The following is a 12,570-nucleotide window of genomic DNA, read 5'->3' on the forward strand; positions in this document are numbered from 1 at the left end:
AAAATCAAACAAATGGATTGGCTCATAAAATTAGCTTGTAATGTAACTTGTTATGAAGAAAACATACTAAGCATAAAAAGACTGAAATGGAGTTTCTTCAATAAAGTTAAATCCAAAAAGAAACCGCTCTGTAATTATGAACATCTAAAGAAAAAGATGTTGCACCACGCTGGGATAAACCACTTTGGTTATTTGTGTGTTGCGTGGTAATTATATAAAGTAAGTATACGTACTCCACCATTTCTCTTATAGTTTTCCTCGGTTTTACTTCTGCTAAGCGGTAATTGAATTTATTCTAATGGACGCCTAATGCGGTTATCTTGTGGGAATGACTCACTCATGACTGATACGAGTTATATAAGCCACAGTGGCGGCTCGCAGAGGAGATCCTCTGATATCCTTTAAACAAATAATAAAATGTATGCCTCACACAATCTCATTAACATTCGCCAGGGGATAGAGCCATCCCACCCCAGCCGATAAACACCCATTCTGCGCCTCATTATAATTCTGTTAAATGTTATGTAAAACGGGTGTCATGTTCTCCATCCCGCATCAGCACTTTCCCTATGGCGCCTCATTGACGACTCTTCGGTCCTTGGGGGGTTAGAGGGTTAGAGGGTTGCCCACTGGCTTCCATTTACAGTGACGTTTTGACTTTTAATTGTGTTTTAAAGTGTTGCGACCGCCCTTTGGGCCACGCGGTTGAATTTCGCCTGCACTTGGGTCACTTTCAGGCCATTTGGTTTTGATTTAGCTCGCCTGCTTGGTCATTTGATGCCTAATTAAATTTAACGATGACGTTGATTTCCATCTCCCCTTGTTCTGCGACTTCTCCAGGGATTATTGCTGCCAGCAAGCCGTTTTATTTTACATTATCAAAATGGTTTTGCTTGCTAAATGATTATTTGTGAATTCAAATGTGTGTTCTCACATGAAATTGATATGGATACATTGGATTACTGGCCACACAAATATTTCAAACCCTATGCAACATATCGAAAACTATAAGATCAAAGTTCAACGCATTTGTTTCTGCAATGAACGCATTACATTATAGTTTTAAAATCTATAAAGAAACCTATTAATTTTTATATCATTACAAATATTTTTAAAAACCTTGGACAATGATCTATTGAAGAGAACATTTTAACTTTTTCGAGTGATGCTGATTCTATTTCACACAACCACGGGTAGTTAACCGGAATATTTAAGTGAAAGTTCAATCCAGTGTCTCATTAATTGCTATGCTGTTTCATAAATACTTGAATAGCTTAATATATATGTTTTATATCTAGACCTTTCAGTCATCAATATTTCTCGCTACGCAGAAAATTTAATAAATATCCTTTAAAAAGGGGACCAAATATGTAGGTCTAGTTCATCCATTTTCGAGGGCAGGAACAGCATTCATCAAAAAATCGGATCACAAGTATATTGAAAACTAAAAGTTCTAACCCATTTTTTCTGTAATAGGGTTATGCAAACATATATTTTTGAAAACCTTGGAATATAATCTATTGAACTACAAAACCTTAGCTTGTGTGCCAGATGTTGAATATATTTCACATAAACTTGTGTAGTTAACCGAAATTCTTTAATAAAAATTCAATCGTATATCTTATTAATTGATATACTGTTTCATAAACACTTGAATTGCTTAATATTTCAGTTTCCTATTTAATCCTTCAAGTCATCATTTTTTCTCGCTACGCAGATAATTAAAAAGGAATCCTTTAACAAGGCGGCCACATATGTAGGTATGTAAGCAACAGGTCTAGTTCATTCTTTTTCGAGGGCCGGATCAGCATTCATCAAAAAATCTGATTTTCCCATCCACCAATCTGAAATTTGCCACCATCCCAAGTCCGGCGCTTCATGCGTTGTGCTGGCATTTAAGGGGAGCGTATGAAAAGGATTCAGCAGCAGGATGGCAGCTAATAACAGGATTAACACAAAGGAGGGAAATTGAATTTTATGCCAATATACTTAACCAGGCGCTTAAAGTGTCACTCGGCTCGTGGACTCGGCTGAGGAATCGAAGTTCGATGAAGACGGGGCTATAGGGATGTGGATGTGGATGGGGATGGGGATGGCTTCGGCGACGAGCAAACACAAAGTCCCAAACGTAATTTTCACGAATTCATTGAACTGCGTGAGTGTGAAAAATAACAATTTAGATAAATATTGCGCCGGCGACCTCCATGGGCTCCAACGTGGATGTGGCTGTGGATGTGTATGCCTTGTCATACACGGCGGGAGTCGACATCGGCGACATCGGAGTTCGTAGCTCGAGACCTCAGACCCCGGAACCCAGACCTCACCGGCTATATGGCGACGCCTTGGAAGGCGAGCTCTAGACGGCAGGCGCATCGACCGTTGACACAGAAATCATATTAATATAAATTAACGATGTGGAAAATTTAGTTTAGTAGTGAAACCCAAAGAATAAGCGCCAGCCACCGAAGAAGCCAAGTCAGTTGTATGGCTCACGTCGCCGGCTCATCAGTCAAAATGTCCTGGCGAGCAAATCCCAAAGCAACCCATGCCGATTCCCATATCCCAACCCCAATCTCAGCAGTGAGGGATTGTTTTGGTATCGCACTTCTCGGTGTCGACTGCTCGTAGCCCCCGGTGTAACAATTTGGACCATATCAATCTCCATCTGTGACTATTTGCTTTGTTTTTCCATTTTGCATTTAATTGGCATTCGCTGATTTAATTTCAATGCACTTTGTCAAGTACGTGGGAAGCGAGACTTGGCGATAATAACCGCCTCATATTCATCGACATAATCATAATCCGATTATGCCCACGTCATTCAGGACATGCACATGGTGGAGTAGTTTCCCTAGCTTCCGTTGACATCCAGCATGTTGGAGTACCTATCCAAAGTCTGCAGGGACAGAGAAGCTTTCAAGTGGATCGGATTTATGAAAGTTGTTGATTGCAAATTAATTAGGGAAAGTTTTCATTAAGGCAGATGAAGTTGAAAGTTATCCTTAGGACAAATAATAAATCAGTCTGATAGTTGTGGCACGATTGAACCGCTAGAAAACTGGATATTATATCTGAAAAAAATTGTGAATATATATTTTAAAGTGCCAAAAGGTGTTATAAAACAAAATTTGTTGGTTTGGTCACTTACAAAAATAAATAAAATCTCGCACAAACATGTTTCGGTTTTTAGTATTTTTGTATCTTCAATTTATCCTTTTAGGAATATATAATGCAATAGCAATATAATCATGAACACCTAAATTTACCAAGTTATTTTAAAAATCTTGGAAATACCTCCTTTACCGCTTATTTATAAGGAACATCCAATAAAATATCACGTCACCGTAAATAATTTTTCTTTTAAAAACCCTTTTGATTTATTGCTGATACATGTTGAATAATATTCTGTATTACATACTGTTGAAAAATCAATAAAGTAAATCTACTACATTTGTCAAAAAATAAAATGGTTTTCAAACTAGTACAGCAGTCGCGTCACAGGCCAATCCGCACAAAAAACAACTCAAAAAGGTTTTCGAGAATGCAAATCGACCTGTATCGCATGGGGTTTAGGCTTGCCATTGGCCACCATTGGCATAGGATATTTCGGAATTCGGTGACTCGTCATAAGTGCCAAAAAATGAGGGCCAAGACAGACTGCGTGCATAATTGTTTTCCAAAGCTTTGGGTAAGCTGGTGATTGTTGTTGTTATGGGGGTTACATTGAAACATTATGCAGTTGTTAAGAGAATGTGGGAGAGTGTTGGGTCTAACGATAACGATAACTTTGCAAACGACATTGAAATCTAAATGAAACAAAGGATAAAGCCTAGCGCTTGCGGTTTCGGTAGAAATCGCGTAACAACTGGCGCAGATAGCGCATCTCGTTGCGACGCTCCTGCAGAGTGCGGCGAAGCTCCTCGTTCTCCTGGGACAGTACATGCTCCTCGCCCAGCACGTTCTCCATTTCGAGCTTCTTCTTCTGGCGGTACCGTGTGGCGGCGTTCTTGTTCTGCTCCTTTTTCCGGATCTTGCGATCCTCCACACCGCGACCGTATGTGCGAGTACGCTTCTTTGGCTTGGCCACAGACTGCTCCACCGAAGTGTGAGCTGGGGAGGAGCAACTGCTGGTGGTTTCTGGCAGCCAGTCCTCGTCCACGTCGGCGATGCTTCCATTTACTCCGCTGCCTGTGCTCCTGCTATCCAGCGAGGAAGAGGCCTGAGATTCGCAGTCGTCATTGAACTGCGGCCAGTTTGTGGTCAACTCAAGCTCCTTGGCGCGCATATTGACGATATCATCGACCAGTTGGTTCTCGCGTGCGATTTCGCTGCCGCCCACCCAGTTGTTGAAATTGAAGGGTGTGGCGGCTGCCGCACTTGTGGCATCAGGAGTATAGCATTGCTGTAAGATTTGTGTTCGTTAAGATCATATTGTTTGGTATTATGTGTATTTAAACTTACCACCTTCTGCTCGGCCTTAACAGGCACGGGCTGTGGCGATTCCACTGGCTGTTTGTAAGCATCGAATTGGGGCGGAGACTGCGGCGGTGTCAATTGCTGCAGAACAAGGGATGGGGGATCGCCGAGCTGGTAATCGGCGGAAGAAACGAGTGAAGCAGCGACGGAAGATGCAGCGAATGGTACTTTGTTTACGGGAATTATCGGCTGGCTGACAGCATCGATGATGGGCTGATAGCTGTTCCTCTCATAGTCGATGCAGTTAATGGTTGCCTTTTGGTCCAGAAGACATTCTAATGATATAGAAAAATGTAAAACTTTAGAAATTGCACTTTTAGGATGTAATTTTGATTATTTTGTACATTGTATTCTAGAAGACTATTCTATCTTTTTCATCGTTTTAAAACGTTTGTAAATTGTTTTCCCAATCTGAACTATTGAAAGTTGCAATGGGACAATGTGATACCTATGCCAATGGCCCACTCATCTATGGTTAAACCTAAGAATTTCTTGTCCTCTAATATGATAAGTGCCTTTCCTTTGGAAGATATACCTGTTTTTGTCATAAACAAAATGTTAGTAGTTCCTAATAAGTTAAGTTTTAATTTCAGCTTAACTAGGGGCCACGCCCGTACATGGACTGACTCATATACTGAATAAATTATTTTTTTTGTAAAGTAACTTCGATTTACATAGACCTCTGAATTTTAATTTAATGGTGCTTCTGATTTTAATAATATTGAAAATCTTAGTTTTAATTGGTTTTGATCTCTTCCCTTCTTTTTTTCTCCAACTTCATAAACACAATCTACGTCTCAGCTCTGTCAAAGCGAATTGTTGTTTTCTATATTTTTCCACTCTCAATTGAAACTTATTTCCATTGAAGTGAAGGACGCAACCAATGCTCGTATCTCGTTCAGAACTCTAGTAAACATTTACATATTGATTGTGGCATATTTTCTTCAATATACGTTTGATTTGCTGTTGTTTTCAATTCGCTTTTATTGGAGAGCGACGAAGACCACTTATATTGAACAAAGTTCGACGACATGGGTTTTTATTATTTGATACAAATGGACTGACATCAAATCACAGTGAGAGCAAAGTATCACATCGCTGGGAAATTGGTTGTGAGTACAACCTTCCAGAAGCATTGTTGCAACACCTGCTTACTTTGTAAAAGTTGACCCAGCGACACCTTGGGCTAAACATTCACCTCTCTCCCAAGATCGATTCTACATTAGCATAACACGTTTCGCATCGATCGATCTGTCAGTCGTTAGTCCATTTATATAGCAATCTCCTCGCAAACAGCTGCGCTTGAGTACGTTGAAAGCAGAGCAAGTGTAGCTGCGTTATTTGATTAACATAAAAATGTGATTTTTAACTGTGCTGTTACCATGCCCAGCCCTGCTTTATTAGAATATTAAATTATATTTCATTGTGCATTTTTGCGCAACAACAAGCTCAATACCCATACCCACTTCAATCATAAAGGCTATGAAACGAAAACGAAAAAAAATTACTTAGAAGTCTCAACAATAATATTATTTTTATTTAAGTTATAAAAACCTTATTGATACCATTAAAAATTCTGCAGTTTTTGTAGTATTAATATTAAATTGGAGCAGTTTAAAGAGTTATTTTATAGAGCTAGTGAAAAAGCCATTGTTCACCCAAGCAAACAATGTTGCCATTCGAATTATCAAATAAAACGACAGAGACAACTATATCAGCAATCGTAAGGAAAATAAAAAAATAAATTATATATATAAATATTTAATGGGAACATGATTAGCAAAAACCTTGACGCAAAAATGACTTTATAGACAAATAAATATGCAGTTTAGTTCGGATTGGTTAGCCTAGATTGCTGGGAATATCAAGAAAACTAATGTAAAATTCCCATTGTATAAGACAGCTGCTAAGCGTTTGGAATTTTTTTAAATTATTTTGGAATTATTTTTACAAATCCAATAAGAATTGTGTATCCTGGCATAATTTTATTAAATAGTAATATATCTTTAGTTGAAGTAAAAGTTTGTTTCCAGATAATTCCGAATTAAGAAATTCCAGCAAACCCAGCCCAAGTCCAGTCATTATATGCAAATGAATTATATAAATATTTTACTGAATGCGATCAATAAAAAAAACCAAAGCAGTACGAAGCAATTCACTGATAAACCGGATCGCCCTGAAAGTCACCTTAAGTGGTCAAAGAGCCAGAGTAAAAAAACTGACTGAGCAACCCAAAGTTAATATTATGTTTGGAAAATATTCATATCATAACAACTGTATACTAACCATAGGCTTGCATGAATATATATGTACTCATGTTTGCGGCAGCAGTGAATCGTTATGTTGTCGAGTGTAAGGAAAGTGTATTTCAAGTTTCAAGTAAAGGCAGTAAAGGATGGGCAGAAAAAATGTATTGTTAGATTGATGACCTAATCTAAACTATAAACAAGACTGTCAAGAAACACTAGACTAAAATATAAAACAATGAAAAATCATCTAAATCTAGACAAAAACCTACAAATAATTTTTTAAAGATATGCGCTTTGTAAATAATGATATGAACAATTTTCGTATAAATGGTAAGTAAATAATATATATAAAATATTGACAAAAGAAAAGTAAAAAATCACAGAGTCAATTTTGAATGTACAATCGAATAGGCTTGAGAACGTGCTGGTAAAGCGGTTATAAGTCCAGCACTTGGCTGGGTAAATAGAAACACAAAAAAACCGTTCACAAATAGTACGGATTTTTGCCAACTTGAGGTTAACTGTCGGTTAAAATTTAAGTTAAATCTGAACGCGACTGGTGCCAAAACGCAAAAAACGTTTTCAAAGTTTAAAACTCTATGATAGTATTTGAGTTATGGCTTTTAAATGTTTGTCTGTCCTTCGGTTCCTGTTGCTCTGTCCGTGGGATCCAACTGCTGCCGCAAAATGCTCGGCGTGGTCGGACAACTTGGATTCTTCTGCTTAACGTCGTTTCACCAACTTTTGCGAGTTTATCACAATTTCACGGTTCCACATGTAACGGTATCCACAGTGTGGTATCATGCTAACAAAGTCCTTGGTGCCCGCACTCGAATTTCCAGGTGCTCGCGACGTTATCGTGGGTTTGTCTATTTTCCCGGGATGGGCTACATATAGTTGGCACTCGATGGTCGCCTTAAGCGGACTCTAGCCGTTTTGTTTGCTGTTGTTGAAAATTTTGGAGTGGCTCAAAAGGCCTTCACTTCACAGCCAGCAATTCACTTAACAAAGTTCGATGAGGCTTCGAATTTGGGCGCGTTAGCTTAGTTTACAAGTTTCTTAGACTTAATTTTAACGACACGCCAGATTTCCTTCATCAAAACCATTTAACAAATTATAACAACGCTTATTTGAATCAATTTTTTTTTTTAATATTTCGCGACTGCCTTTTCATTTGTCTTTTGAGCGTTTTATAAACGTCAAGACGTGCGATTGTGTGGTTGCTACTTCGCAGCTTGTTTATTATTGTCTCGGTTCGCTTTGGGCAGTTTTCTTTGTGTTGTTCTGGGTCGCTTTTGTTCAAGACGGGGTGGTTGGGAGCGGGGGGCGGCAGAAATCGAAGTCAAAGCCGAGTTTCGATCCGAACGCTCGCGTCTGAGTAACGATTTATACTGAGTTCCGATCGCAGAGCGCGCCAGGTTTTTGCTCGACTAACTGGGAGGCCAGAGTGAGCGGAATGATACTGGGGGAAGTCGGCCGAGCCCAGAGAGAGGCCCTGCATTAAGATCAATCTGTGGGTTTATTTCCAGCCCGAGATGCTATCAGCAGAGACAGTCGAGCAGTCGCAGCACGAGCCAGTGCGCTTCAAGCCAACGGACTCTGCACAGTGGTGCGGAAGTATCAATTTCACTGACCTGTGGTCAAGTGAAAGTCACACCAACTTTACGTCTTCTCTGAAAGAATTGAGGTCTGATGGGTGTATCTACTATACAGGTAGAAACAATTTTCAAAACCATTTTCCTATAGAATACGTATTTTATTAAAGTTTATAATCTTCTACTAATTAAAATTGTACTCAAAATCATGTAATATGATTTTTATTATCATCACTAACATTCGAGTCTTTTGAAGATCAGGTTTGAAAAACAAGTCTGTAAGTTGGTTTACTTCTTTTCCGGGTTTTGAACTTCTCTTTAAAAATGTATGACCGTCTTCGGGGGTATATATAACAACTATTAAAAACTTAAAAACATGATATATCTTTTTACAGTTTAGCTAAATGATGTCTCAAGAATGCACCATCAACCACTGTTCTTTTCTGCCGCTTTACTTTTTCTAGAAATGCATATTCAAAGTATGTATATGTGTTTTAAATATTATTATCAACTGCTACTGATGTGTACATCAGCAGTCAGTCACCTCTCACCCTCGACCACAATCGAGTCACTGGGTGGGTTCTTCTTAGTGTTAGGTTTGTTACTGGGCAGAGGACAGTAGTCATGTGTATTGAACACGTACTGCACTTAATTTTTCACACCATCACAACTGGAGTAAACAGTTCAATAATCTTATTTCTTAATCAGAGATTGCTCTCCTGAAGAAAGTTATTTATAGCCTGGCCAAGCCTCAAAACACAAAAAACTGTCAGTGTCAAAATGGGGGGCACGTCTTGGGGATAAATATAAATTTTTTAAAACAAAGAAGCTTCCTGTCCCGCTTTAAAGCTCCAAAAATATGATAGCCATAACTGCGTAAAATGGTTCATTGATCGAAGTATTTGAAAGGTCCGAAGTCCTCTCTTTGTAGGAAGGGTTTTTGGTTTCCACCAAACAAACCAGATCCGATAACGTTAACCTTCAATCGAATATTACGAAGTTTTGAGAGAAGAGAGAACCCCCACCATGCGGAGATTTGTTTGAATTCCTCCGTGAAATAGCACACAACCTGCTGTTATCTATGGAATTCTTTGAGGCGCCAGCTGAGCCCCAGCAAAGAGTCTAAAGAGAGTGCTTAAGAGCGAATAGGAGAGACCGATCACTGATCACTCGCTCTAGGCGTGATTAGCAACGCAATCAGATCTAAAGCTGATTCCGATTTCATGGCTCTCTCTCGCTCTTTGCCTTTGTTTTTGCCTCGAAATTGGCCATTACAACGCTGGCTTGTGGGCCACGTTAAGAAACAATAATAAAAAGCACGGTGAAAACAACATAAGTATACGCTGGTAAAACTGCCAGCGAATTCGGTAACGAAAACAAAGCAAATCTCGAACCGGTTCCTCAACTTCGCTTGTTTGTATATTTCGTTCGAAAACATTTGATGTGCGGGCCCCTTAATGACTCGGGCGTCATTTACTTGTTCATGCTGATCAATACGAGCATTTACCCTATATAGGGACTGAAAACCTTTTTTGGCTTGGACTATAATAGCCTGCAGAAGCAACAGGTATATAGCAACAAAAAATGAATTTATATTACAGTTGTATTGTAATATTTTCCTATAATTCATTTATGCCAGGTTTTTGCGTCAACTTGCAGACGTTCAAAGTTCGATTGAATTTGTTATTCATTCGATTTTGTGTTTCCCCTAGCTGTATTTATTAAGTATGGATTTTGCTTGTTATTTCAAATTGGGTTTGGTTGATAAGTCTGCAATTGGCTATTCAAGATATTAATTACATTTTTAGAAACATTTAGTTCTACATCAGAATTATTAGTTTTTAATATATTTTCTTTTAAAGAAAGAGATATTTTTATACGACCTCCTATAAACATTTAATTATAAATTCGAGATTTTTTTTAGTTACCCAAATGAGACTTGGTAAAAGGTTGCTTTAATTTTATGAGGTTGTAAAACTGCATTTTTTAAAATTAAACTATGAATTTTTTTTTAATGTGTTAAATTACTACCAGACCAAATATGAACTTGGGGGCAGATTTCTTTGGCCGCCCAGTTAAAACAAGTAAACGCCATATCTTAAAAAATAGCTGCTTTTTCTCAAATCAAAAAAAAAGTTTAGTCTTTAAAAAGAACGGTTTCCTGGGATCTCAGAAAGTTTTTATGTGGGTCCATAGGAAAAGTATAGTCAGCACTTTCCATAATAAAATTTCAGTTCTTTTCAAATAAAATAACATTCTTTCTTGATAAAGAGAACGAATAGACTAAATAAAACTTTTACCTTCATCCTTCAGGTCGAAGATCTCTACAACAAACTCCTCGTCGCTGAGCAGCTCGAGGGAGCCGGCCTCGTTCAGGATCAGAGCGTCTTCATCGCCAATAAGACTAATGCCTGGAATCAAGAACACATTAAAGCAATTTCACTGGAAGGAGGCAACAAGGAGCACAGACCATTTGCAAAGTTATCGTCACACAGCCAATCGGCGTCTACTGAGTCAGTGAATGAGAGCAGATCGGAGCCCAACGCCGATATTGGGGACTGGGGCTCTACCTTGAGGTCCCAGTACAGCTCCTTGGGCAACTGTAAACTCTCCATTGTTTGTTGAAATGATGCGTCCATATTCAGAATCAAAATCAGAAGTCAGAGATATGTGTTTTGTTGATAAATTGAAGTCCGGTCCGAAGAATGTGAATGGTTGTTGTTGCGGTGTTTCTTGTTGTTGTGAGGATGCCATGGTGGCACTGAAAAGGTTTAGAAAAAACGTATCGTGGATTAGTTGGTTGTGAGTAAAAATGCATGGCAATATCGGCATGAATCGCACTGTTAAGACCCCCTAATCAAATTAATTTGACCGCCAGTCATGCTGATAAGCAGTCATCGCCACCCTTCTAGACATTCTAGCATTCTGAGCAATTTCGTAGGAATACTGTGAAAATCTCGTTTGAACTTGCACTTTAAAGTGCATAATAACTCTTTGCTAGATTTTTAATTATTTAATTTTTTTTTAAACTTGAAAAGTTCCCCTTGTTTTAATTACTTTAATATTTCCTTGAGACTCGTTCATTAAACTTTTGCATGTTATCCACATAGACATGTTTTATATGTACCTATTTATCAGTATTATATAAATCTAGTTTGTTACAGAGAGATCCTTTCTAATCAAAGTCCAATTTGTAGTTTAAAATGCACCGAAAGGTAAGTACATACCTACAGACATGTGTATATACCGTGGGGAAAGTAAACAAAGACATTTGCGATAGCGCAACACGTTTCGGAGTCTAAAATTCAGACCCTCCGCCATGCATTGTGGTATGTCCGCGGGGGGTAGTCTCCACGGTGGTGAGTCATGGTAATCCCTTGATTTTCCACACGTGCTGGTAACTTGCAACGAGAATTACTCAACTCCAGCAGGCGATTGCGTCAGCCAATTTCTCTACCTGGTTGCATGCCTCATTCGATTTGCCATTGCTTTGTTTTTGCCACGTTAACATGGCCTTTGGATTGGCCAAGCAGCGAGAATCCATACAAGCCGATCCCACACACACACACGTGCAGCGGTGATGAATGTGCAACGCCAAAGTGCGGCAGTGTGCGTGGGACATTGCGAAATTAGCAAGCGTTCGATTTGCGGCATACTCACGATTGTTTTTTATACGTTTCCATTTTGTTGTGTTTAGGGCACCTAGGTGCAGCTTGGTTTTGCTTGCGCGCAATCTATAGAGCCATCTTTACGTCGATATAAATGCCGAAAACGTTGGAGAAAATAACACTTGGACCTTTTTGCGTTTCATTTGGAACGATAATGATTGTTGTTGGAATTAGTGTTACCAGAGGGTGCATCGGCGTTTGCCGTTGCGGGATTTCCCCTAAAAAATCCACCACTTTTACCCCTAAATTCAAATGTGCAAGGAAGGATTGGATGAAAGATTAAATAATTATTATATTGGAATAAAGTTGTTATCAATTCCTTACATTACATTTATATAAACATAAAATAAATATATTTGTATTAAATAAATGTTTTTGCCTTAGTGAGTAAATCCATCTTTTGAACAGTTATTGAATCAAAGAATAGAATCACCTGAATATTCACAGATAAACTTACAAGTACAATTGTTATTATTGAATTAAATTAAGTTTATGAGAACAAGACCATTTCCTCTTTATTTTTGCTATCACAGGGCTTACTGTACAGATCAATCAATCAATAGCTGAAAATATTTTAAAAAT

At 38.5% G+C, this 12,570-nt stretch overlaps 1 protein-coding gene across 2 annotated transcripts; it reads right to left on the minus strand.

Annotated features, from left to right (window-relative positions):
• Positions 1-3,358: 3,358 nt before the first annotated feature.
• LOC119546494 (activating transcription factor of chaperone) lies at positions 3,359-12,148 on the minus strand. Of its 2 annotated transcripts, XM_037852793.1 has the most exons (5): positions 11,981-12,148; positions 10,791-11,081; positions 10,621-10,731; positions 4,462-4,751; positions 3,377-4,402 (listed from the first exon to the last, which is right to left on the minus strand). In XM_037852793.1, the coding sequence occupies exons 2-5, from the start codon at positions 10,957-10,959 to the stop codon at positions 3,830-3,832; spliced, it is 1,143 nt and encodes a 380-aa protein (XP_037708721.1). In that variant the 5' UTR covers positions 10,960-11,081; positions 11,981-12,148; the 3' UTR covers positions 3,377-3,829. The 2 variants fall into 2 exon arrangements, with proteins under 2 accessions (XP_037708722.1, XP_037708721.1); XM_037852794.1 differs by lacking the exons at positions 10,621-10,731; positions 10,791-11,081; positions 11,981-12,148 and adding an exon at positions 6,763-8,079 and having other exon boundaries at positions 3,359-4,402.
• Between the last annotated feature and the right edge of the window lie 422 nt (positions 12,149-12,570).

Source organism: Drosophila subpulchrella, chromosome 2L, assembly GCF_014743375.2.
Source record: "Drosophila subpulchrella strain 33 F10 #4 breed RU33 chromosome 2L, RU_Dsub_v1.1 Primary Assembly, whole genome shotgun sequence".
Classification (NCBI taxonomy): domain Eukaryota; kingdom Metazoa; phylum Arthropoda; class Insecta; order Diptera; family Drosophilidae; genus Drosophila; species Drosophila subpulchrella.